The sequence below is a fragment of the Mustelus asterias genome, chromosome 22, assembly GCF_964213995.1.
Source record: "Mustelus asterias chromosome 22, sMusAst1.hap1.1, whole genome shotgun sequence".
In the NCBI taxonomy this organism is placed as follows: Eukaryota; Metazoa; Chordata; class Chondrichthyes; order Carcharhiniformes; family Triakidae; genus Mustelus; species Mustelus asterias.
This window is the reverse complement of record NC_135822.1, coordinates 70,051,181-70,078,244: the sequence shown is the minus strand read 5'-3', so window position 1 is coordinate 70,078,244 and position 27,064 is coordinate 70,051,181. Positions and strand designations below refer to the sequence as shown.

The 27,064-nt window shown below is 49.2% G+C and overlaps 1 protein-coding gene across 1 annotated transcript; it reads left to right on the top strand.

The window, feature by feature from the left end:
- The first annotated feature begins 2,613 nt into the window (after positions 1 to 2,613).
- cds2 (CDP-diacylglycerol synthase (phosphatidate cytidylyltransferase) 2) lies at positions 2,614 to 25,245 on the top strand. Its single transcript, XM_078239593.1, has 12 exons — positions 2,614 to 2,729; positions 4,555 to 4,651; positions 7,533 to 7,630; positions 10,821 to 10,960; positions 12,178 to 12,236; positions 12,991 to 13,073; positions 15,066 to 15,153; positions 18,255 to 18,323; positions 19,796 to 19,948; positions 20,213 to 20,332; positions 23,279 to 23,382; positions 24,973 to 25,245. The coding sequence occupies exons 1-12, from the start codon at positions 2,623 to 2,625 to the stop codon at positions 25,094 to 25,096; spliced, it is 1,242 nt and encodes a 413-aa protein (XP_078095719.1). The 5' UTR covers positions 2,614 to 2,622; the 3' UTR covers positions 25,097 to 25,245.
- Positions 25,246 to 27,064: the final 1,819 nt, after the last annotated feature.

Here is a 27,064-nt window from a genome sequence, read left to right as displayed (position 1 = left end):
TGGCAGCTCTTGGCCAAAACATAGTCAGATAATTGTCCCTTCTGACTGGAAATGAGAAGAGGCCCAGGTAGAGAAGCCTAGCCGTGGTGGTAAACCCTGTGAAGCTGTTCAGGAACTCACGTGCCTCTTCACTTTACATCTCGGTCGGAAGTACCTCCTCACTCTCATTCTCCCACTCACATACTGTTAGACCACAAACAAATGTTTCCCTTCAGAACCTGGCGTAATCTCAGCTTCCAATGTTTCAAGAGAACGTGCACTTACATTACTGCAGGGCAGTTGCTGTACACCTCACGGCTTTGTCCTACCTCAGCAGCCTCAAAGAAATGAGTTGGCCAGCTTGATGCAACTGCTGTGCGTGTGTGTTGGCAATTTAGTTTTCACTGACATTGCACACCCATTTTAAACTCTGACTTTCGATGGCTTCACCTGCCAAAGTGCAGCCATCTTGTGTCTTCAATAGCAGTGGTTCAATCAGTTTTAAAGAGTCCCAATGTTGTGTACAACTTTGGTGAGGCCACAGCTGGAGCACTGTGTGCAGCTCTGGTCGCCACATTACAGGGAGGGCGTGAACACACTGGAGGAGGTGCAGAGGAGATTCACAAGGATGCTGCCCAGGATGGAACATTTAAGTTATGAAGAGAGGTTGGGTAGGATTGGGTTGTTTTCTCTGGAGCAGAGAAGACTGAGGGGGCGACCTGATTGAGGTGTACAAGATTATGAGGGGCATGGACAGGGTGGATAGCTGTTCCCCTTAGTTGAGGGGTCGGTTACGAGGGAACACAAGTTAAACGTGAGGGGTGGGAGGTTTAGGGGGGAATTGAGGGAAAACCTTCTTTGCTCAGAGGGTGGTGATGGTCTGGATGCACTGCCTGGGAGGGTGGTGGGGGCGGGATGCCTCACATCCTTTAAAAAGTACCTGGATGAGTACTTGGCACATCATAACATTCAAGGCTATGGGCCAAGTGCTGGCAAGTGGGATTAGGTGGGCAGGTCAGGACATTTCATGCAGTGGTGCAGACTCGATGGGCTGAAGGGCCTCTTCTGCACTCCAGTACTCTGTGAATTGAAACTGTCCTACTCCTGCTGCCTAAAAGCAATCTGTTGTCTGTTCTCCCTTTTGATAGAAACCTAGGAAATTGGAGCTGCCTCTTCAGCCTGTTGTCAGTCCAGAACATCTTCCCCCCCCCCCCCCCCCCCCCAATAATCTTTCACCCCCATGTTACTCAAGAATCTACCTCTGCCTTAAAAAATATTCAAGGACTCTACTTCCACTGCCTATTGAGGAAGAGAGTCCCAGAGATTCTCAACCCCCAGACAAAGAAATTCTCCATGTTTTGTCTTGAATGGGTGACCCCTTATTTTTAAACAGTGTTCCCCTAGTTCTAGATTGTCCCACATGAGGAAACATCCTCTTCACATCCACCCTGTCAATACCCCATAGGATGTGGAGTTGCCGGCGTTGGACTGGGGTGGGCACAGTAAAAAGTTTCACAACACCAGGTTAAAGTCCAACAGGTTTATTTGGCAGCACGAGCTTTCGGAGCGCTATTCCTTCATCAGGTGAGTGACTCACTTGATGAAGGAGCAGCGCTCCGAAAGCTCGTGCTGCCAAATAAACCTGTTGGACTTTAACCTGGTGCTGTGAGACTTCTTACTGTGCCCATAGGATCTGAAATGTCTGTTCATGACCATGCAAGGGTTGTTTTCCCTGTGGGTCAGGCCCTGGTACCTGGGATTAATTCCCTCTATACTTCCAATCATTGCCTGTGCTGTTCACCTTGGATCAAATCAACAAACTTCATTAATCTCTTACGATTGTGTCTTATGCTTCAGTATTCCAATCTGGCGTGATGTTCATTGAAACTTGCTTTTGCCTGCTGGAGACTGGTTTCTTCGCAGCGTTAGTCGGGAGTGTGGAAGGTGTGCAGCTGGTGAGCTGGAGGAACAAAGCTTCAGCCTCTCTTAATCATTCATCATTGGGGTGGCACGGCGGTTCGCACTGCTGCCTCACAGCGCCAGGGACCCGGGTTTGATTCCCAGCGTAGGTCACTGTCTGTGTGGAGTTTGCACGTTCTCCCCGTGTCTGCGTGGGTTTCCTCCAGGTGCTCTGGTTTCCTCCCACCGTCCGAAAGACATGCTGGTTGGGTGCTAAATTCTCCCTCAGTGTACCCGAACAGGCACCGCAGTGTGGCGACTAGGGGATTTTCACAATAACTTCATTGCGGTGTTAATGCACGTCTACTTGCGACACAAATAAATAAGCTTTAAACTTTCACTCTGTAAAAACACGACCCTGGAAGTTTCCCGTGTCAAAAGGTAAACATGCAGTCAGTCAGGCAAGTTACACTCCCGCTGAGCTCAGTCCCTTCATAATTGTGGCAGTCTTAGTAAAGGGAATTAACTTCTGGTGAACTTGGGGATAAAACTAAAACGCAGCCCATGGTGGGGCCAGACAGCAGTGTGATGGGCCCCTGAAAGTAGAAGTTATGATTGTGGGACCCTTCAGCAGAAACATTCACCATGTTCTTTCAGATGCTACTGACCTGACTCCGATCAGTTCAGCTTTTCAATTAACCCACCTTGCTTTTTTTTTTGATATGTGTACAGGAATCGGGACCAATGGCCTCTGGAAGCGATGCGAAGCAGGATTCGGGAATGGACGCTGTTTCTTCTGTGGATAATACTCCAGAGGTGCTGAACAAGGCTCTGTCAGGCCTTTCTTCAAGGTGCACCAATGACGAGAGTTTACATTCTGGCTCTAGATGTGCAGTACATGGTCGTAGTCTCTCTTTGACGTAGAACTTGGAACAGCTTGGAGTTAGTATGGGGATAACATTCACCTAACTCATCTGACCAGGCCTGACGTAGAGCTTGCACTAAGACGCGTGTGAAATGTTGCTTTGCTTTCCACTAGAAAGTGGAATAACATTGGACAAGGTGTAAAACTGGCTGTACCTTTTCCATCCAGTGCATTTGGAATTCGCCTGCCCTCCCACAAGCCTGAAGATGAAGAGGTTGGGCCGGGGGGGGGGGGGGGGGGGGGGACACATAGCAGTTTTCACAAATCTAATGGCACATGGAGGTAGCCATTCAGCCTGTGAAAACTCTTTGACAGAGCTGCCAATTAAACCCTGTCCTCCCCACAATGCCTTCCTATTTTCCCCCTTTTTCATGTACAGTCTGCAGACCAGCGACACTTGATAAACCTGTGGGATTTCTCTGGGGTTCAGTCACTGGCTGTCTGCACCCTTTGGCCTGGCCACCATAGAGTCACAGAGGTTTACAGCATGGAAACAGGCCCTTCGGCCCAATTTGTCCATGCCGCCCTTTTGTTTTAATCCCCTAAACTAGTCCCAATTGCCCGCATTTGACCCATATCCCTCTATACCCATCGTACCCATGTAACTGTCCAAACGCTTTTCAAAAGACAAAATTGTACCCACTGGCACTGGGAAGGCGAGGGTATCACACCATTACGTGCAAGCTGGGAGGAAGACCTCTTTTTTTTTGTTTTTTAAAAAAAAGATTCCCTTTGAGGGTTATGTTCCTCGCTCGGATCAGAAACGTGTGAACGTTATTTTCACAAAAATGAACAGGGATAACAATTTCACTCAGAGCACAGACAGGATCCCTGCAGGTGGAATTTCAACTCCCGCCCCATCCTGGTGTCTGTCTTGCATCTAAAGGCACTGGGTAAACTCCTCTTTCTTCAAGTCCTGCTGTGCAATATTTCAGGTCAGCCTGGGAGAGTTTACTTGCAGTGTACAGCCAATTCAGTCGAGCTAGTGCTTTCGTGTTTATGTTGCTCGCAATGTTCCATCTGACTTTAGCAAACCGTATCGACAGAATTCTTTTCTGCCTCATCTTATTGAGCTTTCCCTTAAATTCCCCTAATGCTGTCCATCTCAGCTACTGTGTGTGGAGTGAGTTCCACATTCTAACAACGATCTGGGCAAAGGGAGTTTCTCCTGAATTCCGACTGCATTGTCTTATATTGATGGCCTCTCGATTTTGTCCTTTCTACATCTACCCTATCAATACCTCCCATCAACCTTCCAGAGGCAAGATCTCCCACCCTTTTCAACCTTCATTATCATTTTGCCTCTTACCCTGTCTCTCTCTCTATCTTTTTTATAATAAAGGATACGCAACAACGTTACGCAGTGTGCCAAATAACCAAGGTTCAATACAAGTCTTTTTGCAGCCCTATTCCTGCAGTAATGGACCCGAGTGCTTTATTTGCTTTTAATATGGCCCGAGTTGTCTGCGTGTGTATGGAATTGGGTTCAGGCCTCATTCAGGAAGTGTCACAGCCAGTAGTACATTGTGGAAGGGACTGGGTGTGGGAGAAGAGGGTGTTGAGCGAGGAAGTGGTCATGTTCTGGCATCCCACGATGAAACCCATGGACTTGCGAGCGTAGGGAGGAGTGCTGTCCCTGAACCAAGCTGACACTCCCGGGGGAATTGTGGAGATTGAGGGAAGGGAAAGGGATTGACTGACAGCAGGTGATTTGGAATTGTAAAGCTTTTCTTTTCTCTCACTGTTGACAGATGGAAGAACTGGTGGGTGCGAGGGATCCTCACACTGGCCATGATCAGCTTCTTCTTCCTCATCATCTACCTGGGACCCATGGTTCTGATGATGATAGTAGGTGACAGTGCTACACTTTATTCTCCCTGACTCTGTGTACATTTGCTCCTAATGAAAACCCAATTGCCAGGAGTAATGTTTAGCCACAATCTGGTAGACCCACTTGTTCAGGAAGAGTTGCTTATTCCACTCATCTCCCACACCACGGTGGCACAGTGGGTTAGCACTGCTGCCTCACAGCACCAGGGACCCGGGTTCGATTCCCGGCTTGGGTCACTGTCCGTGTGGAGTTTACATCTTCTCCCCGTGTCTGCGTGGGTTTCCTCCGGGTGCTCCGGTTTTCTCCCACACTCCAAAGGTGTGTGGGTTAGGTTGATTGGCTGTGATAAATTGCCCCTTAGTATCAGGGGGGCTACCTAGAGTAAAATGTGTGGGGTTATGGGAATAGGGCCTGGGTGTGATTGTGGTTGGTACAGACTCGATGGGCCGAATGGCCTCCTTCTGTATGTAGGGATTCTATGATCTCCCCCATAATTGGTGATTTATAAATGCTTTGGTGCCTTGCACCAAGTTTGCCATTCACTACCTCATAGCCCCGCTCCCAGATCAAACTTGCATCTCTATAATGTGTCTCAGGACGTCCCATGCTGCTGCACACTCAGTGGGCTACTTTTGAATTAGAGCCACTGTTGTAAAGTATGTGACCACATCACCTGTTTTTAGAGAATCACAGCTGACCAGGGACACCAGGCTCAGGCTCTTACTTTGAATAGTTCCTGGGAATCTTTTACATGGAAGTGAAAAGAAGGACACTTGGTTTGAGGATTCACAGACGATAGTGCCTCCAACCTGCAGTACTGAAATGTCACCCTGACTACGTGTTCAAGACTCTGGTCTGAGACTGACGGAGGCAGTGGCATAGTGTTATTATCACTGGACTAGTAATCCGGAGACCCAGGATAATGTTCTGGGGACCAGGGTTCGAATCCCACCACAGCAGATGGTGAAATTTGAATTCAATGAAAACAAAATCTGGAATTAAGAATAGACTGATGTCTGTGAAACCATTGTCGGAAAGACCCATCAGGTTGAGGAATGTCCTTTAGGGAAGGAAATCTGCCGTCCTTACCTGGTCTGGCCTACACGTGACTCCAGAGCCACAGCAATGTGGTTGACTCTTGACTACCCTCCAGGGATAGATAGGGATGGGCAATAAATGCTGGCCCAGTCAGCGATGCCCATGTCTTAAATTTTTTTTTAAAAAGGGCAGGAATTCCAATTACTGAACCAAAACCTGAAGCTCTTCGTGAGACAGGCTTTGACTGTGGGGAAAGATCAGACCTGAGCCTGCTGCTGCCCTGATCTGATGCAGGGTATACACGTTGACACAATCATGACTGACTGAGTAACGTCCAGGAGCTGAAACGCTAACTGAGTTTATCCCTCACCATCCCAGCTGCACCATGCGTGTGATTATAGCACCACCGGGCAATACATCAGCTTAAAAACTGGCACCCGGTGTTTAAACTCAAGGCCAGTAGGTGTGTATCAGTGCAGCAGCCTTTACCACAAGGTTATCAGGGAACCAGCAAATCTTTCATTTCGTTCCCGAAGTTGGACCTGATATTTCAGGTTAAGTTGGGAATCAGTAAATTGAGATGGGAGTGAAAATAGTCTAATCCTGCAAACATCTGCTATTGCAAAAATGCTTTTACTAAATCAAACTCAGAATAAAACTGGCAAAGTACTGGAATTCCACAAATGCGTACTTTCATTGGTAAACAAAATCGCAATGCCCTGGTGCAAACTTTATCTGATTTTTTTGAAAGAAAAATATTGGTACAGGGGACAGAACAGTAAACAATGAAGTCATAGTGAAATCATCCCATCTGCAATATGTCAGACCAGTAGCAGCAAATGAGGGCACACACACACCAAGCAAGCCTCGCTGTGTGGCAAAGCAATCCTGGCTCAGAGTTGGATGTGTACACAGTGCTTCGAACTTTCAATAAAATGCAAGGAAGAAAATTCAGTGAGAAACTGCGGTGTGCCGTTGTTAAAATGCAGTGGTGTTGCAAGTAGCTTACTCCCATCTTCTAGATGGGTTAATGTCACCATGGAAGAAGGATTGAAACTGAAAAATGTTTTTAGCACGCTGGCACCACACAATATAATTTCCCTGCCAATGCCCTGTGATCCACTTGGTTCCTGAACCCAGGGCTCAGGTCACTGATCATGTGTTGCCCCATGAATTGGATTGAAAAATGATTCCACAAGTATTAAGACAGTGGAATTTTTAGAATCATCGAATCCCCACAGCGCAGAAGGAGGCCATTCAGCCCATCGAGCCCACCCCGACGACAATCCCACCCAGGCCCGATCCCCACAGTTTTACCCTGCTAATCCCTCTGACACTAAGGGGCAATTGAGCATGGCCAATCCATCTAACAGTTAACAAGTCCGTTAATGTCGGGTGGGATATTTTGGTCTGGGGGTGAGCGTGGCCAGAAAATCCCACCCAGAGGGTCAATTTAGCAGGGCCAATGCACTTGACCCGCACACCTTTGGAGTGTGGAAGGAAACCGGAGCACCCGGAGGAACCCATGCAGACACTGGGAGAACACTGTGCAGACTCCACACAGACAAGCCGGGAATCGAACCCTGGCACTGAGACAGCAGTGCTACCCACTGTGTTGTATTCAAGGATGCTGGACGTATGTGGTCAGCATTATTAAGCCTTCAAAATGTAATTGGAACTGAAGTATTTCCCCGTACCCAAGAGATCTGCAGATATCTGTCACATGAAAAATACCCACAGTTATTGAATTACCGCACTGTGTGAATGTGGAACGTAGAAACACTAGCTGGGCTTTGAACGTAACTGGAAATAAAAAGCACAGATCATCAATTTGTTTTGTTTTTCTTTTTACGTTCCTAGGTTCTTGGTGTACAGATCAAATGCTTTCACGAGATTATTCTTATTGGATACAGCGTTTATCACTCCTACCATCTGCCATGGTTCCGGACTCTTAGCTGGTGAGCACATGACAGACGTTTCGGCACAGGAACAGAGCCACAATTGAAAAGCCTCGCTGTAAAAAATTAAGCCCTCAACATCACACACAATTAAGATAGCAATGCAGACGATCCTTCCTGGGAACAGCCGCAAGCTTCACTTTGTATTTAATCCCAGTGCTGCCTCCAACGACGTCACCAGTTCTCCTCGGGGAAGCCAGGCTGCAATTTTGCTCACAGACTGGATGGAAGCACCACCACCACCGGAGAGCATGCAGTAGCAGATTAACCAGGAGGGTGGGGGACATAAAATAAGAGCAGGGATAGGGCCATTCAACCCCTTGAGTCTGCCCCACTATTCAATAAGATCATGGCTGATCAGATCATGTCTTTTATAGAGTCATAGAGGTTTACACCATGGAAACAGGACCTTCGGCCCCACTTGTCCGTTCCATCCAGTTTTTACGACCTAGCTGGTCCCAATTTCCGCGCTTGGCCTATATCCCTCTACACCCATCTTTTTAAAATTATTTATTCGTCACAAAAAAGGCTTACATTAACACTGCAATGAAGTTACTGTGTAATTCCCATCGCAACTGTCTAAATGCTTTTCAAAAGACAAAATTGTACCCCCCTCTACTACTCCCTCTGGCAGCTTGTTCCAGACACTCACCACCCTCTGTGTGAACAAACTGCCCCTCTGGACCCATTTGTATTTCTCCCCTCTCACCCGGGTAGCACGGTGGCACAGTGGTTAGCACTGCTGCCTCACAGTGCCAGGGACCTGGGTTCGATTCCTGGCCTCGGGTCACTGTCTGTGTGGAGTTTGCACGTTCTCCCCGTGTCTACATGGGTTTCCTCTGGGTGCTCCGGTTCCCCTCCCCCACACAGTCCAAGGACATGCTGGTTAGGTGCATTGACCATGCTAAATTCTCCCTCAGTATACCCGAACAGGCACCGGAGTGTGGCAACTCGGGGATTTTCACTGCAGTGTGAATGTAAGCCTACTTGTGACAAATAAATAAGCTTTACTTTTAAATAAACTTTAAAACTTAAACCAATGCCCTCTAGTTTTAGATTCCCCTGCCTTTGGGAAAATAAGTTTTTACCTTATCTATGCTTGAACTCCACTTTGCTGCCTTAACCCCCTCCCTTTGCTGCCTTAACCCCCCCCTTTGCTGCCTTAACCCCCCACCCCTCCCAAACCCTTGGGGCTCCCCTGTCAATGGAAAATCTGCCTAACTCAGCATGCAATATATTTAATGACCCAGTTTACACTGCCCACAACGGGAAAATTCCAACTGAGAAGAAATTCCTCCTCAATCTCCACCTTAAATTAGACGCCCCTGACTTTCAAACTGTTGGCTCTGGTTTGAGATTTCCCCACAAGAGGAGAAGTCCCCTCAGCATCAACCCTGTCAAGCCCCCTCGGAATCTCATTTCTTTCAACCGAGATCACCTCGCATGCTCCTAAACTCCAATGGGTGTACAGTAGTGAGAGTGGAAACAGCACCAGTGTTAAAACCACAGGAGGGAATCCTAATTAGTCAACATTAAGAGCATTCAAATGGTTATTGGATAAACATATGGATGACATTGGAATAGTGTAGGTTAGATGGGCTTTAGATTGGTCTCACTGGTCGGCGCAACATCGAAGGCCGAAGGGCCTGTACTGCGCTGTAATGTTCTATGTTCTAATTAGGTCCACTGGACAGATGAGTCCACACAGTGAGAGCCATTGGCTGTTGAAGGACGTTCAATTTCCAATATGAACTTGTTAATAACGAATGTTGTGTTAACAGGCGTGTAGAAGCACCCACACAGGACACGTAATGGGTGAACATTTCCAGCCGTCGGGATTTTCCGCTCCTGCCGAGTTCAACAGATTTTTCATGGAAAACAATACAAAAGGAGACCCTTTGGCCCATCGAGCCTGCACCAACAATCACACCCAGGCCCTATTCCCGTAACCCCACGCCAGTCCCACAGACGTCAAGGGGCAATTTAGCATGGCCAATCCACCTAACCCGCACATCTTTAGACTGTGGGAGGAAGCCCACGCAGACACGGGGAGAACGTGCAAATTCCCCACACACAGTGAGCCGAGGCCAGAATTGAACCGGGGTCCCTGGCGCTGTGAGGCAGCAGCGCTAACCACCATACCGCCATCACAATCGGCTTGTCACATTTCCTGGCCCTGCTCCCCCATCACAATTGGCTGTTCAGTAGTTTTCCGAGACTTGTTGCCCTTGTCCTATTATTTCATTAGCTCACCGTGTTGGTTTCCGCATCATTTTTGAGCAAACAACAGCAGCAAGTTGTGTTTCTCTTGGACCTTTAGCAGAGTAACAGATCCCAGCTGACTCAACAGAGGAGTTATTGTGTGAAATCTGACAGTGAGCCACAGAAGGAGGCTTGGGAGAGGTGTTGACAAATTTGATCCAAGGTGCTCGGGTCTAAGCCAGGAAGGTCAAAAAGCACGAGAGGAGGGAGGGAGTTCCAGAGTCTCATCAGCTGAAGGCATAGCCATCAGTGGTGGAGGGTTAGAATTTGGGGATTTGTAACAGGTCAGAGTTGGAGGATCGCGGAGCTCCTGAAGGGCAGAGAGGCTGGAGTTATTTAGGGGGGGTGAATGGTGAGGTCGTGACGGGATTTGAAAACGAGTTTGAGAAGATAAAGAATGTAATTTTCCCAGACCCAGGAAAGAACAAGTGTAGGAGATGGATGAAAAGGACTCCATGGGTTCACATGAGTGTTTCATTTTCCCTTTTTGAGAATATTCACAGTAACCTCATTGCAGTGTTAATGTAAGTCTACTTGTGACACTAATCAGCAAACAAACTTGTTTAGCACTGCTTAGTTAGCACTGCCGCCTCAGAGCGCCAGGGATCTGGGTTCGATTCCCGGCTTGGGCCGCTGTCTGTGTGGAGTTTGCACATCCTCCTTGTGTCTGCGTGGGTTTCCTCCAGGTGCTCTGGTTTCCTCCCACAATCCAAAGATGTGCGGGCTAGGTTGATTGGCCATGATAAATTTTCATAGAATAGAAATTGTCCATTCGTGTCAGGGGGATTAGCAGGGTAAATATGTGGGGTGACAGGGATAGGGCCTGGGTGGGATTGTTGTCAGTGCAGACTCGATGGGCCGAATGGCCTCCTTCTGCACTGTCGGGATTCTATTCTATATCTATAAATAAATGTTTTTCCTCTTTAAGGTATTTCTTGCTGTGTGCCAATTACTTCTTCTACGGGGAGACGGTAACAGATACATTTTTCGCACTGGTTCAGAGAGAGGAGCCCCTTCGGATCCTGAGCAAATATCATCGCTTCATTTCCTTTGCTCTGTACCTAGCAGGTAAGGTTTCAATCTGTGAAAATAACATTGGGTGGACCACACATTCTCAGCGTAAGCGGGGATAGCAATTCACCAAACTACAGCAACATTTATCATGCTGTCTTAATCGGCACACAGGATTTGGTGCAAAACATCTTTTTAAAACTTCATTATCGAACATCAGAATATATATTTCCACGCCTTGAGTCAGCGAGTACGGGAAGGAAGTACACACAAGGTGTTGTGAAATTAGTCTGTTCATATGGACTGTGTCACGCACCAGACTTTACATTTGATCAGCTTCAGAACCAGGAGGAAAAAAAGAGACAAAGAAATCTCTCCGCTGATCTGGGAGTTGGAATTCACAAGCATCTACCAGTTATGGTCTGAAGTTAGCCTCTCATTTCTGTTTTAGACATCTTTACCGCAGGTGCCACAGTGGGTTAGCACTGCTGCCTCCAGGTACCTGGGTTCAATTCCCGGCTCGGGTCACTGTCTGTGTGGAGTTTGCACATTCTCCCCGTGTCTGCGTGGGTTTCCTCCGGCTGCTCCGGTTTCCTCCCACAGTCCAAAGATGTGTGGGTTGGGTGGATTGGCCACGCTGAATTGCCCCTTAGTGTCCCGGGATGTGTAGGTTAGAGGGATTAGTGGGATAAATGTGTGAGGTTGTGGGGATAGGGTGGGATTGTTGTCGGTCCAGACTCGATGGGCCGAATGGCCGCCTTCTGCACTGTAGGGATTCTCTGATTCTATGCAATACTTTAGCAATGGTTGTAAAGAAACCGGTCAGATCCCAAGCTGCCTGTCATTAATGTCACCCAAGTTCCACTTGCATCTGAAACAGAAAAGCGAGGGTAACATTTCCATTGGAGATCTTTCATTAGAATGTGGAGAAGCAGTCAAATAGGATGCCCCCTATATCGTCTTGTGTGGATTACAAACAGCAGCATAGACTGAATGACTTGTTCGTCTGCTGTAGGCTGCATGCTTCATTCCCCTTTCCTGGGTAGCATTGCTGATCATGACTTCCAACCCAGTTGCTGTCAGGGCATTGACCAGCTAACTCAGCACAGACTGAGGATCAAATGTTGGATGATGCTGGGAAGTTCAGAGAAGCTCCTGAAGGGGCAGTTTCATTGTGTGCCAGAGGTACAAACAGCGCAAGAACAATGGGAATGGGACTGTTTTCAGCAAGCCCTCTTCAAGACATCAGATAATGACCTCTGTTTTATTTCTAGGGTTTTGCATGTTTGTTCTGAGCCTGGTGAAGAAGCACTACAGATTGCAGTTCTACATGGTATGTCAACCACTCACTGAACATTAGAATAAAATGCAATGTACGTTCGCTTTTAACTAGCAGTGCCACTGGTTCCAGCTTCAGTCTTGTCCATCATCCCAGTCTGCCAATTGGTGTTGCTTTATTCAGCATCTTGGATGAGCCATAAGCTGAGAAGGCACCCACTGACTGGAAAAGAAGGAGAGAATGATCACTCAGTCTCTATTACACATTGGCTGCTTCCTGGATGCAGGGCCGGTCCCTGTAACCGTGCTGCTTCCCAAGACCTCAGACGCGAGACTGACTCTATCCACCTCAGAAGGATGATTGGCCCTGCCAAGGTTTAGACCCATTCCTTATTTAAAGTTTATTTATTAGTGTCACAAGTAAGGCTTACATTAACACTGCAATGAAGTTACTGTGAAATTCCCCTAGTCGCCACATACCAGCGCCTATTTGGGTCAGTGCACCTAACCTGCACATCTCTCAGGTTGTGGGAGGAAACCGGAGCACCCGTAGGAAACCCACGCAGACACGAGGAGAATGTGCAAACTCCACACAGACAGTGACCCAAGCTGGGAATCGAACCCAGGCCCCTGGCACTGTGAGGCAGTAGTGCTAACCACTGTGCCACCAGCTCTTGGTACAGCTTGATGTGGTGTGCCAGAGCCTTGGAACCCCAATTCCTGTTCTCAGTTGTTGAAATTTCTCTTGGTGAAAGATGTTGGTGAGCAGACCAGAGGTTTATCTGATGACGTTCTTTGTTCCTTCGCAGTTTGGATGGACCCATGTAACATTGCTGATCGTTGTGACTCAGTCTCATCTGATCATCCACAACCTCTTTGATGGAATGATTTGGTACGTGGCCACCCAGTACTTTCCTCCTTTGACTGTGATTGTGTAAACTTCACTCTGTTCCCATTCTGTCCAGTTGGACCTTTCACCAACACAGGATTTCCTTTGGGGGATTTTTTTAAACAGTTCATGAACGTTCCAGTCAGTGTAAACAGAAACTTACTCCTTTGTGACGAGCTTTATGAGAACTTCCCTCTGAGAACTTCACACTGTGTAACACTGTCAAAGTCACTGACTGAATCGTAGAATCCTACAATGTAGAAGGAGACCATTTGGCCCATCGAGTTTGCACTTACCACCATCCCCCCAGGCCTTAATCCTATAGCCCCATGCATTTACCCTAGCTAGTCCCCCGACACAAGGGGCAATTTAGCATGGCCAATTCATCTAACCCGCACATCTTTGGACCGTGGAAGGAAACCGGAGTACCTGGAGGAAACCCACGCAGACACAGGGAGAATGTGCAGACTCCACACAGACAGTGACCCAAGCCAGGAATCGAACCCGGGTCTCTGGCGCTGTGAGGCAGCAGTGCTAACCACTGTGTTACCTTGCCGCCCCATGGTACATGGCAAGTGGGGCAAAGACTTGAGCACCACTGAGTGACACGAACGACCATCCATCCTGTGTTCTGCTGACCTGGAGTCAGATGTTGGGAGGATTTTCATTGTACCACTTTCTGGGGGGGTTGACTCTTACTGAAATTCCCATTTCAAGCATGTGTTGTAAAGCTGAAGTGATGCTACCACTGGGTCCCAATAGCACATTTCATTGTTAAACTGTCCTGTGGGAGCACCCATCACTTGAAACCTTCCCAATGCCACGTTTATATTGGCCAGGGCTCCAGAGAATGGTGAATCTGTGGATCTCTTTGCCGCAGAAGACTGGAGGCCAGGTCATAAGACAGAGATAGATAGGTTCTTGATTTTAATAAGAGGATCAGGAATGATGGGGAAAAGGCAGGAGAATGGGGATGAGAAAAATATCAGCCATGATTGAATGGTGGAGCAGACTCGATGGGCCGAGTGGCCTAATTCTGCTCCTATATCTTATGGTCCATGCTCAACAAAGACTCTCTTGAGCCTTAAAAACATAATGTTGGTGTAACCCTGTCCCACTTATCACTTTCTAAGACACACAAACTTCCAGTTGAGACCTGATCCTGTCCTACCGAGATCCTGAGCTTAAATTAAGAAGGAAGGGGAATGGAAATTTGTAGAGAATCGAGAGTTCTCAAATGTTATCCCTCCCGCCTGGTACAGAAATCCCCTTGGCACTTTCCAAGTAACGGACTGTAAGAAAAGTGGTGGTGGAGGCAAATTCAATAGGGTCTTTTAAGAGACTCCTGGCTGAGTACATGGGACTTAATAGGATGGAGGGTTATAGGTAGGCCTAAAAGGTAGGGATATGTTGGGCACAACTTGTGGGGCCGAAGGGCCTGTTTTGTGCTGTAGTTTTTCTATGTTTCTATGTTTCGAAATCACCGTTTATTAACCTTATAAATCAGAAATGTTTAGAATATCATAGAATTATCTCTCTGTCTCATATGAATAAAGCTTCCATGGCAGCTTGCTGGCTGACAAAGACATGTCCCTAGTACAGGCCCTGAAACAAGATACTTCTGACCCTGATACGATTGGATCTAAAGTCTAAGTCCCAAAAGCTGTTATCGAAGACAGCGTGCACTGTCGCCCGAGACGGTTCCTGCATCGGAACCAGCCCATTGCAGGGTAAACTGAGAAGAGCCTCGGTTGAGAGTTTGGATTTGAGTGATGCAGTCCTGGGAGCAGAAGATCAATCATGAGTAACGTGAACAGAACGCTGCTTTTAGCAGCATGGGACGCAGCACCATTCAGAATGGAATTGTCAGCTGCTGCTTCCAGTGTCTAAATCTGAAAGGTTTGGGTTGATTCAAGATCCAGGGCCCTGACAGTTCTGTGCCTTTCTGTCCCCCTGATGTTGCTTTATCTTCTGCCGTTCTTTCCTGTTTCTCAGGTTCATTGTACCCATTTCCTGCGTGATCTGCAATGACATTATGGCGTACATGTTTGGGTTCTTCTTTGGCAGAACTCCGCTCATCAAGGTCAGTGTGGAGACACGGGGGCTTTTTAAACTGTACCAATTACAGAGTGAGCCGTGAGCTCACTCGGAAAAGGCGGCAGAGGGGCGGGGGATGATTAGGATGAGAAATGGCAGGCAGTTACAGAAGGAGTGCTGTTCTGGTGGAGCGCAGTGTGGAGGGAGCTTCACGCTGCACACACTCCATTGGACCTGATGGTGCTTGAAGCTGGAACTGAAGAACACTTTGAAGTTTCCCTTTACAAGAAAACTCCGTGTGTAGTAATCGCCTTCGAAGCCAGTGTGCAAGTCAAACCTTGATTGAATTTTTATCACTGATGAATTTTTTTAAAATTCGTTCGTAGGGCATGGGCGTCACTGGCTGGGCCAGCATTTCATGCCCATCCATAGCTGCCCAAGAGAGTCAACCACATTGCTGTGGCTCTAGAGTCACACGTAGGCCAGATCAGATAAGGACGGCAGATTTCCTTCCCTAAAGGACATGAGTGAACCAGATGGGTTTTTCCGACAATCGACAATGGTTTCACGGTCATCGGTAGATTCTTAATTCCAGATTTGTTTTTCATTGAATTCAAATTCCACGATCTGCCGTGGCGGGATTCGAACCCGGGTCCCCAGAGCATTAGCTGAGTTTCTGGATTAATAGTCTAGCAATAATACCACTAGGCCATCGCCTCCCTTTAATCAAACATGAAGCAATGAAGGTTGAAATCAAGCTCTTCATAGTTGCGAGTCGGCAGAGGAAATGGCTACTGGTTAGGGGTGAAAGAGATAGGGCATGGCGTTAAACTAGCTAGAGGAGAAGGATGTATTGTCAGTTCAGTCTGTCTTGTGCTGCTGACGGATAGGTTCTCTCTCAGTTCTATTCACTGAAACACAAGTCAGTGCATGAGGAAGGTAAACGTGAGAAGGGGATGCTGATGGGGTGAGAGGAAGAAGGGTGGGAGTATTGTGGGGCGTGAACACCAGCTTGTTTCAGTGCTGGAAAGACTAAAGACAAGTTAGAAGAACTGGAACTCTTCTGCCTTGAGCTGGGGTCTGCCATGAGAGGCCTTCTCAATGTACAGGAGACACTGAGTGGTTCAAACACACGCTCAGCGTTGGGAACAGCCCGGCCTCCTGCCAGGAAGCATTCACACAAACCCAGCATTGAGTTCTTTGAGTGGCTTTCAGATAGGTGGACGAATACAAATGCCCGAGAGTCACGCACGAAGCATTGGATGTTGTTGTAAAAGGAATCATAGATTTCTGTGCAAGGGGGTAACGTGAGGGGCTGCCTCTTCTGTGACTCCGAACTCCTTAAATCAGGACCTAACAGAATGGAACATGGGGGATGTGGAGGTAGACAGAGAGAACAGCCTTACACCTGATGCACATAACTCTGTGTGTGTGTGTGTGTGCGCGCGTCTGTGTGTGTGCGCGCGTCTGTGTGTGTGCGCGCGTCTGTGTGTGTGCGCGCGTCTGTGTGTGTGCGCGCGTCTGTGTGTGTGCGCGCGTCTGTGTGTGTGCGCGCGTCTGTGTGTGTGCGCGCGTCTGTGTGTGTGCGCGCGTCTGTGTGTGTGCGCGCGTCTGTGTGTGTGCGCGCGTCTGTGTGTGTGCGCGCGTCTGTGTGTGTGCGCGCGTCTGTGTGTGTGCGCGCGTCTGTGTGTGTGCGCGCGTCTGTGTGTGTGCGCGCGTCTGTGTGTGTGCGCGCGTCTGTGTGTGTGCGCGCGTCTGTGTGTGTGCGCGCGTCTGTGTGTGTGCGCGCGTCTGTGTGTGTGCGCGCGTCTGTGTGTGTGCGCGCGTCTGTGTGTGTGCGCGCGTCTGTGTGTGTGCGCGCGTCTGTGTGTGTGCGCGCGTCTGTGTGTGTGCGCGCGTCTGTGTGTGTGCGCGCGTCTGTGTGTGTGCGCGCGTCTGTGTGTGTGCGCGCGTCTGTGTGTGTGCGCGCGTCTGTGTGTGTGCGCGCGTCTGTGTGTGTGCGCGCGTCTGTGTGTGTGCGCGCGTCTGTGTGTGTGCGCGCGTCTGTGTGTGTGCGCGCGTCTGTGTGTGTGCGCGCGTCTGTGTGTGTGCGCGCGTCTGTGTGTGTGCGCGCGTCTGTGTGTGTGCGCGCGTCTGTGTGTGTGCGCGCGTCTGTGTGTGTGCGCGCGTCTGTGTGTGTGCGCGCGTCTGTGTGTGTGCGCGCGTCTGTGTGTGCGCGCGTCTGTGTGTGTGCGCGCGTCTGTGTGTGCGCGCGCGTCTGTGTGTGCGCGCGCGTCTGTGTGTGCGCGCGCGTCTGTGTGTGCGCGCGCGTCTGTGTGTGCGCGCGCGTCTGTGTGTGTGCGCGCGTCTGTGTGTGTGCGCGCGTCTGTGTGTGTGCGCGCGTCTGTGTGTGTGCGCGCGTCTGTGTGTGTGCGCGCGTCTGTGTGTGTGCGCGCGTCTGTGTGTGTGCGCGCGTCTGTGTGTGTGCGCGCGTCTGTGTGTGTGCGCGCGTCTGTGTGTGTGCGCGCGTCTGTGTGTGTGCGCGCGTCTGTGTGTGTGCGCGCGTCTGTGTGTGTGCGCGCGTCTGTGTGTGTGCGCGCGTCTGTGTGTGTGCGCGCGTCTGTGTGTGTGCGCGCGTCTGTGTGTGTGCGCGCGTCTGTGTGTGTGCGCGCGTCTGTGTGTGTGCGCGCGTCTGTGTGTGTGCGCGCGTCTGTGTGTGTGCGCGCGTCTGTGTGTGTGCGCGCGTCTGTGTGTGTGCGCGCGTCTGTGTGTGTGCGCGCGTCTGTGTGTGTGCGCGCGTCTGTGTGTGTGCGCGCGTCTGTGTGTGTGCGCGCGTCTGTGTGTGTGCGCGCGTCTGTGTGTGTGCGCGCGTCTGTGTGTGTGCGCGCGTCTGTGTGCGCGCGCGCGTCTGTGGGCGCGCGCGCGTCTGTGGGCGGGCACGCATCTCTCTGCGCGCGTGTGCCAGCGTGTCTGTGGTGTGTGTGTCTCTGTGCGTGTGTGTGTCTGTCACGGGGGATGGATCACTTTGGCCTTTGTTGAAGTTACTTCTCTCCACTTCTGGGAATCTCTGGAAATTTCAAAGAATACATTACAAAGTAATGGGTGGAATAACAATCCTTTCAATGTCCTAATCTTGTTCAAATGGCCTGATTGTCTGTATCTTCACAGTTGTCCCCCAAGAAGACCTGGGAAGGATTTATCGGAGGATTCTTCTCAACTGTTCTCTTTGGTGTTCTGGTGAGTATCAATAAAATCATCACACTGGGGGGGGTGTTAGAACTGAAAAGCAAGGAGCTCCTATCATTTTTTACTATAATTGTGCCTCATCACTGTCCCTTTTGAATCAGAACACCTCTACATTAACCAGAGTGGTTGAGGTAAAACAGCAGCAGCGATACACACAGGCAGTAAGATCAGCCGTGGGAGTTGTGAAGAAAATGTTATCATTACTGAATCTCACCCTTTCGGTTTGAGAGGCACGGGCACAAGTAACTTACTCCCAGGGATAATCGATACACGTGAAAGGGATTGCAGTTTGTTCCAACTTTGCAAAAGGAAGGACTTAGAAAGAGGAGATTTACCAGAATGGCGCAGGACTGGGGGAATTCAGTCACCAGGGAGGGGGTTGGAGAAGCTGGGATTGTAATCTGTAAACTGGAGTTTTCCTGGATGGGATTGTGGTGTCGGGATGGATTGTGGTCGGTGCAGACTCAATGGGCCGAATGGCCTCATTCTGCACTGTAGGGATTCTAATCCGGCCATTCAGTGGAGTTGGTCAAAATCAGGAAAGTTTCTATGGAGCACACAAGGGGAGGTTGCATCCAACTAGCAGAAGGTTCAGCAATCTAAGCTAATTGAGAGAAGAAGGTGAGATGAGGAGATTTATTTTTTATGCGGCGAGTTCTTGTGACCTGGAGTGCGCTGTCTGATAGGGGTGATGCAAGCCCATCCATTCGTGACAAGGGGAATTTAATTAAATACTCGGAAAGGAGAAGCCCTGGGGAGTTAGGCAATTGATTTGGGCGGTACAGTGGTTAGCACTGCTGCTTCACAGCGCCGGGGACCCAGGTTCAGTTCTGGCCTTGGGTCACTGTCTGTGTAGAGTTTGCACGTTCTCCCCGTGTCTGCGTGGGCTTCCTCCGGGTGCTCCGGTTTCCTCCCACACTCCAAAGATGTGCGGGTTAGGTGCATTGGCCATGATCAATTGCCCCTTAGTGTTAGGGCGATCAGCAGGGTAGATAGTGGGGTTACAGGGACAGGGCCTGGGTGGGATTGCTGTCGGTGCAGCCCCGATGGGTCGAATGGCCACCTTCTGCACTGTAGGGATTCTGTGATTGCTCTCAAAAGAGCCAGCACAGACACAATGGGCTGAATGGTCCCCCTCCCGTGCTCTATGATTCCGGAGGGAATTTGTTGGGGTTTGCTGTACAATGAATCACACGGCAGGCCATGTCAGATCTAGGTCACTGTTAAATGACACACTGCCGCAGTTATTTGATCGACTGTTAACATTTCTGCCCCAGGACAAGTGGATCGCTGTCACGCAGAATAGAAAAAGAGAGGCTTGGAACTAACTGGGCAGGAAAGCATCTCGGAGGGGGAGAGGGAAAGCGAGCTGAGCCAGCGGTAGCGGAACCCATCTCTGCCTTCTCTCCCTCCGCAGTCTCACTCTGCCATTCTCCTTCATCCCCGTCTCTTTGTCTTTACAGCTTTCCTACGTGATGTCAGGATACAAGTACTTTGTCTGCCCGTTTGAGTTCAACAATGACGCCAACACTTTCACTGTGGACTGTGAGCCACCCGAGCTGTTTCAACTGCAGGACTACACCATCCCCTGTCTCTTCCACTCCATTTTAGGCTGGGTATGACAGTGAGAGTCCGTCACGTTTTGAGGGGCTGCTTTTCTGACTTGGCACTGCTGGGTAATCACACGTACTATTTTATTGGTCAAAATAGAAGGACAAAATAAGTAACCTTCCTGCCAATTCTTCAGTATGCGTGTGCGTGTGTGTGACTGCTAAACCAGGGTCAGAAACTTAGCCTCTTAAAGCTCAATGTTCCAACATGAAAGGGCGAAAATGATTACCCATCAATTATTTGTGCTTTTTCTGGTCTCGTTGCTGTAGGAGACAGTCCGGCTGTACCCATTCCAGATCCACAGCATCGCGCTTTCCACCTTTGCCTCACTGATCAGCCCCTTTGGAGGATTCTTTGCCAGTGGTTTCAAGAGAGCATTCAAGATCAAGGTATTTATAATCCCTTTGTTAACTGGTAAAGATCAGAGGCGGGGACGATGTGACGGGGAGCTGGCCCACACAGCAAGCCATAAAACCATCAAATCATACACACAGCACACAAACAGGCTGTTACAATCTTGCGACGTAGCTGGCAACCCAGCCTATCTGTTTCTTATTTACTTATTCTTCACATAAGCTGTGGGCGTCACTCGCCAGGCCAGCATTTGTTGCCCATCCCTTGAACTGAGTGGCTTGCTGGGCCGTTTCAAGAGGCAGTTGAGAGTCAGCCACATTGCTGTGGCTCTGGAGTCGCATGTAGGCCAGACCGGATAAGGACGGCAGATTTCCTTCCCTGAAGGACATTAGCAAACCAGAAGGGTTTTTAAGACAATCGATGAAAGTTTCATGGTCACCATGACTGAGATGAGATTTTTGCTCCCCCCCCCCCCCCCGCCATTCTTATTACAAGAACTATCGATCCAATTTGATTCCATAACCCAGCACTTGGTCTCCTTCTGCACTGTAGGGATTCTCTGAACGCTTCAAATGAATTGAAGTAATAGCACCAGGGGCGCAGGTTCGATTCCAGCCTTCGTCACTGTCTGTGTGGAGTTTGCACGGTCTCCCCGTGCCTGCGTGGGTTTCCTCCAGTTTCCTCCCACACTCCAGAGATGTGCGGGTTAGGTTGATTGGCCATGCTAAAATTGACCCCAGTGTCAGGGGGATTAGCAGGGTAAATGTGTGGGGTTACGGGGATAGGGCCTGGGTGGGATTGTGGTCAGTGCAGACTCGACGGGCCGAATGGTCTCCTTCTGCACTGTAGGGATTCTCTGAACGCTTCAAATGAATCCTCTTCGGTTTGAGAGTTACTATGGAATCTGATTCTGCTCCGCTTTCAGAGAATGGTTTCCAGATTGTAACTTGTCTGTGTTAAATCTGTGCCGTCTGGTCACCAACCCTAGCCAGAGGAAAGTGTTTTCTCCTCTTGCTGCTTCTGTCACAGCTCTTCATCATGATGTGAGCGGTCTTCGATCCAAGCAGGTCAATCCCAGCCTCCCTGATCTCTCCACAGAACTGGACTCATCCATCCTGTCAGCCGAGCTAGCTCTACTGCTCGACTCCCCATAGCCGGCAAATGTTTCCTTTTCAGAATACTCCAGCTCCAAGAGAGACAAGGTTAGGGTTGGCCCTGGACTGCCATTGGGAAGCTTCTTCATGTCATCAGTCGAATTTGGGATGAAGTCAGACTCTTGTCCTGGTTATGGACGGCAGTCAGCCTGGAGGATAATAAGTGGGTCAGAGGACAGAAGTCACTCTGAAATGACGAGGTGTCAAATAGGAAAGTACCTGGGAGGTGAAATTTCCCTTCCTGCCATTCACATTGTCCCAGTACAAAACAGGATTTCCTGTTCTGTAATGGTGACAGCAGTACATACCATCTACAAGGTACATTGCAACATTGGGTGCCACAAAGGTTAGCACTGCTGCCTCACAGCGCCAGGGACCTGGGTTCGATTCCGCCTCGGGTCACTGTCTGTGCAGAGTCTGCACCTTCTCCCCGTGTCTGCGTGGGTTTCCTCCGGGTGGTCCAGTTTCCTCCCGCAGTCCGAAAAACGTTCTGGTTCGGTGCATCGGCAGTGCTAAATTCTCCCTCAGTGTTTCCGAACAGCCACCAGAGTGTGGCGACTAGGGGATTTTCACAGTAACTTCATTGCAGTGTTAATATAAGCCTACTTGTGACACTAATAAATAAACTTTAAACCTTTTAAGTGCAAAACAGGGGGGACCGAATCTTTTCTGTCCCTCCCGCGACGGGAATCGGAGCGGGCAAGGGAAAGGTCCATTGACCTTGGGGGGGATTTTCCAGTTTTGGGACGAGCCGCGGCTGGAAAATCCCACCCAGGATTTCCTGTTCTGTAATGGTAGCAGCAGTACGTGCATCTACAAGATAACATCGCAACAAGCAGCACCTTCCAAACCTGTGACCGCCACCACCCAGAAGGACAAGGGCAGCAGGCACATGGGAACACCGTCAACTTCACATTCCCCTCAGAATCACACCATCCTGACTTGGAAACATTCTTCCACTGTCGCTGGGTCAAAACCCTGGCACTCCTACATGAACAACACTGCGAATGTGCCGACACCACAGGGACCGCAGCGGTTCAAGAAGGCGGCTCACCACCACCTTCCCAAGGGGCAATTAAGGATGGGCAATAAATGCTGGCCCACATCCCATGAAAGGATATATTTTTAAAAATTGATTGAAGTCTGATGTATGGCAAGTGGGAAGAACCTCACCAATAATTAGATCCCAAGCCAGTGTATGAAGTATGATATTAGACACAGGGAATTCTCCTGACAATAGGTTTATTTAGAGAATGCGGCATTGCAAATGCCTCCTCCCTGTCAGTAATGCCTCATCAATCTCTCTCTATACTATTTTAGATTAAACCTATTAAGCTAAATTAAACAAACTGAGGGACAAATCAGAGGAGATGCTCCTTAAAGAAATACTGCGTGATCTCTTGAGAAGGGAGTACTTGATTAAGCAATCTCCTTCACCTTTGTAATTAACATACCATTAACATTCACCACCTTGGTGCTTAGCAGGAGTTCTCACAGCTCTGCCTTATCATTTCCCAAGCACCACTTGTTCCATATTTTTTTGTGATATGCAACCCTCGCTTGTACTAATTGCTGACCTTGACCAGAAGGCTCTTATCAGGGGTGTGTCTGTGACATGTATTCTCGGGCAGATACCGTTCCGTTGCAACTCTCTCCCCTTCTCGAAACCTTTGATAAACGCTGCGGAGTTTTGGAAGAATGAGAGGTGATCTGGTTGGTTGAAAGATCTGCCCAGTTGCACTCTGCGCCACGCTCTTTGGGTTGGCTGCAAACAGCGGGGAAGATGTGACGTTCTCCAGTGATGAATCTGGCCTGTTTTCTCTGCAGGATTTTGCCGACACCATACCGGGTCACGGTGGGATTATGGACCGCTTCGATTGCCAGTATCTCATGGCGACCTTTGTGAATGTCTACATTGCCAGCTTCATCAGGTAAAAACAAAGAAACCTTCCACTGATTCTGACCTTCGTTCTCTTTAATGTGTCAGGAAGGCTTAACCTTCCGAAGGGAATTCATTGACCGTCGCACCTTTTCAGACGAGGCGTGGGCAGGATTTTCCAGCCACGCTCACCCCAAGACCGGAAAATCCCACCCGAGGTCAACAAACCTTTGCACGATCCGTGTCCCGCCCACTCCGATTCCCGTGGCGGACGGGATAGGAAAATTACACCCGTGATGTCAATGCATACAACCTACATTTATGTAGCGCCTTGAACATCTCCAATCCTCAAACTGAGATGAATACTGTGTAGAACAAAAAAAAACCCAAACCGTTAACAATTAAGGGCTGGGAGAAGGGACACAGACCTGTCAGTACTGTAAGTTGAATGTTTGCGAGTGCAGTAAGTGAGTGGGAAGGGTCTTTCATTTCTCACCCCTGCCTTTTTCTGTAACCTCCTCCAGCCATGTAACGCCTGGGGAGGCTTCTCTCCTCCAATTCTTTCCCCCTCTGAATGAGTCCGTGCCCTCAACAGCCTGGGTCTCAGGCTCTGGAATTTCCTTCTCTTTAGCATTTAACCCTCCTCCAGTAAGATCCAAGCGCCTGCCCACTGTCAATCTTTGTCTGTTTGTGCTCCTGTGAAACACTTAAAGGCGCTATCTAAATGCAGGCTGTTGTTTCAACACTGCATAGCAGTGTCAGTTTTGCACTTAACCACTCCTTGCCCTGGACCTTGCCCACCAGAAACATCTGTAGCCCAACGCGCAAGAGTGTTTGCGTATCCTTTGCAAGTTGCTGTGGTGTCAGCCAAGCACTGTCACAGCTGAGTCAGATGGTTGGAGATTCAGATCCCAATATCTGGGCCAACACTCTAAGCGCAGGATGGGAGGAACTTTGATGCTGTCTTTCAAAGGGAATATTAAACTGCAGCCCCTGTGCACGCTTGTGAGGTCAACATCAAAGATTCCATGGCTCTGCTTTGAAGCAAAGCAGAAGATAGTTCTCACCAATACTTATCCCTCAAAATAAAATCCCCAAAAGCCAGATTCTCTGCTCATTATTACATTCCTGGCTGCTGCATGACACCAGTGACTAAAATTCACAACTGCCAAACACTTCCTGACATTGTGAAAGGTGCTTTATAAATTCAGGCCTTCTTGCCTCACCCAGTGAGAGTGCAGCACAGTGGGTGGCACAGTGGGTTAGCACTGCTGCCTCACAGCGCCAGGGACCCGGGTTCGATTCCTGGCTTGGGTCACTGTCTGTGCGGAATCTGCACGTTCTCCCCCCCGTGTCTGCGTGGGTTTCCTCCGGGTGCTCCGATTTTCTCCCTCGCACCAAAGATGTGCAGGTTAGGTGGATTGGCCCTCTAAATTGCCTCTTACTATCAGGGGGATTAGCTGGGGTAAATGCATGGGGTTATGGGGATAGAGTGGGATTGTGGTCGGCACAGACTCAATGGGCCGAGTGGCCTGCTTCTGCACTGCAGGGATTCTATTCTGAGCTGCGAGGAATTCCTCTTGGTAGTGGTGTTTAGAGTGGGTCTGTATTGAATTGTCTCTCTGCCTCTGATCCTTCCTAGGGGCCCGAATCCCAGTAAACTGTTGCAGCAACTGCTGGCTCTCCGCCTCGATCAACAGCTCCAGATATTCAAGAGCCTGAAGGCGAATCTGGTCCAGAAGGGGGTGCTGCCGACGGGGGCGTAGGACTGGCGAGCTCGGTGAAGTTGTTGAAGTCAGACGGTCTGGGGCATGAATCCAGCCTGTGACCTTGCCCTCAAAAACACAGTGTGCATCCAAGCTAGTATCCTACCAGCAGTTTCCTTAGAGGTCCAAACCCCCCCCTTCAGACTCGAAGCATTCTTCACACACACACTGCTAGACGCAATAATTAGTAAGTAGGCACCAGTTTAATCACGGGGGGGGTTCTCAGCCCATTAGTACAAGGTTAGGAAGCTGCAATGGTCTTTGATGTGCTGAGCCTATGATTAACCGTCAAACCCACCCACACACACATTGCTTTTTTTAGAGAGAGAGAAAAAAAATGATTCACCGTTGCTCTTTGCAATGCAAAGCAACTGTGAAGTTGTGAGGCTGAATCTGAACTCTGCTTAAATCATGGATACCCAACCCAAGCCTATTGTGCAGCAGTTCAGGAGTCTTGCGTTCAGAAGTCTAATTGATTTTTTTTACCATTACTTCCTTGCTCCTTAGAATGTATGCTTCGGGTGGACTAGATGTAGAATTTGCTGTAACGCAGGCCACGTAATTTTGAAAAACACTTGAGTTTTACATTTTCATACATAGGGCCTCGAGGCCACCGAAGGAGCTTAGAACACTGAGTTTTACACTGGCCGTAGTCTAGTAGCTAGAGACTAGCAGACACAAGTAGAGCTGGCAGCAGGGAGAGGGGAGATCCCTCCCAGAACCTTCTGCAGTTGGATGTCCATGGACGGATTAATAGAACAACAGAATTCCCCGGACAGTGCGTCATTTCTCACAAGTCAGTGAACCTGATGACTTGATAAGCCGAATGTTTATGTCCCACTGCTAAAAGCACCATCTATTTCTTTTGCAATTTTCACAGAGAGTGAGGTCCCTTTAAGACAAGTATGCCCATTTCACAGTGTCCCCCATCAGTTAGGAAAGCCAAGCTTAGCTCTCTCAGAAGTACGTCGAGAAGGAATATGTCAACAGGCCAGTAACGCTGAGTCGTTAGCTGTAATTTTAACTGATGGGTCACGTGAGGTCTTGCGATGGAACCGCTCGCTGCCCAGTGATTTCAATTCACTTCGGGTGCTGAAGATTCCTCTTCTGGGCCGGTTCCAAGAATTGCGGGTATCCTCCAGTGTCTCAGCCTCGAGGCTATTCTTCACCACATCATGGCTGGTTAGCTCGTTCAGAGACACAGCAAAGACCAATCCGTCACCCCTCTCACTCCCAGTGTCTGTAGATGGTCACCAAGAGCTGTCTGACCACCTCCACTCTCATCCAAAGCCAACAGGATTAATTACAGCGTGCCTGTTGGAGCCTGGATGAGTTCAGTGAACTCAGTGCAGGTTTTCAACACTGCCTGTGCTCAGTTCGTTGTCAGGCAGCTATTGTGGACAGGGTGGATTGGATTAGCAATGCTGCACTGAAGGTGGCTGGCTCCTGGCCTTTGCTGAGTCTGTTGCCCCTCCGCTGATCACTGGAACAGGTTTCAGAGTGCCAAGTGCCAAGCCAGCAGATGTACTCTTCCCTGGTGCACTGTGATACGAGGAAAAGTGGGCAAGCTGTTCCCATGACGGCACCCTTGGAAGTGGCAGGTCACCGTGGTGCAGAGAGCGGTATCCATTTCTTTGGATCATGGTGAGAACTGCATGGAGCCAGAAGACAGATACTCCAAATATGGTTAGCACGCGTCCAGGATAACATTTAAACAGAGTGGCGGCAAAAAAAGACCCTCAGTGGACTGGAATAGGAAATGCTGAACAGCCTAGGAAGATTTTACAAGTCGTTGTTTTCTCAAGAATCCAACAGAACCTACATGTGAGAGAAATTAACTTCTTCCAAGTAATAGTTTTAATTTAGCTGCCTTGCCCCTTCCGCTAATCTCTCCCCAGCCGTATTGACCCAGTGCTCAGGATTTCAGGTGACCCAAATGTCTGTCAATTCGCAGTGTTCAGCACCCGT

Excerpts from the sequence above, each read along its gene's own strand:
- cds2 (XM_078239593.1), top strand. The coding sequence starts at position 2,623 with ATGGCCTCTGGAAGCGATGCGAAGCAGGATTCGGGAATGGACGCTGTT. Across the intron at positions 13,074-15,065 it reads CTCTTTGATGGAATGATTTG|GTTCATTGTACCCATTTCCT; the intron begins GTACGTGGCCAC and ends CCTGTTTCTCAG. Across the intron at positions 19,949-20,212 it reads TCCACTCCATTTTAGGCTGG|GAGACAGTCCGGCTGTACCC; the intron begins GTATGACAGTGA and ends TCGTTGCTGTAG.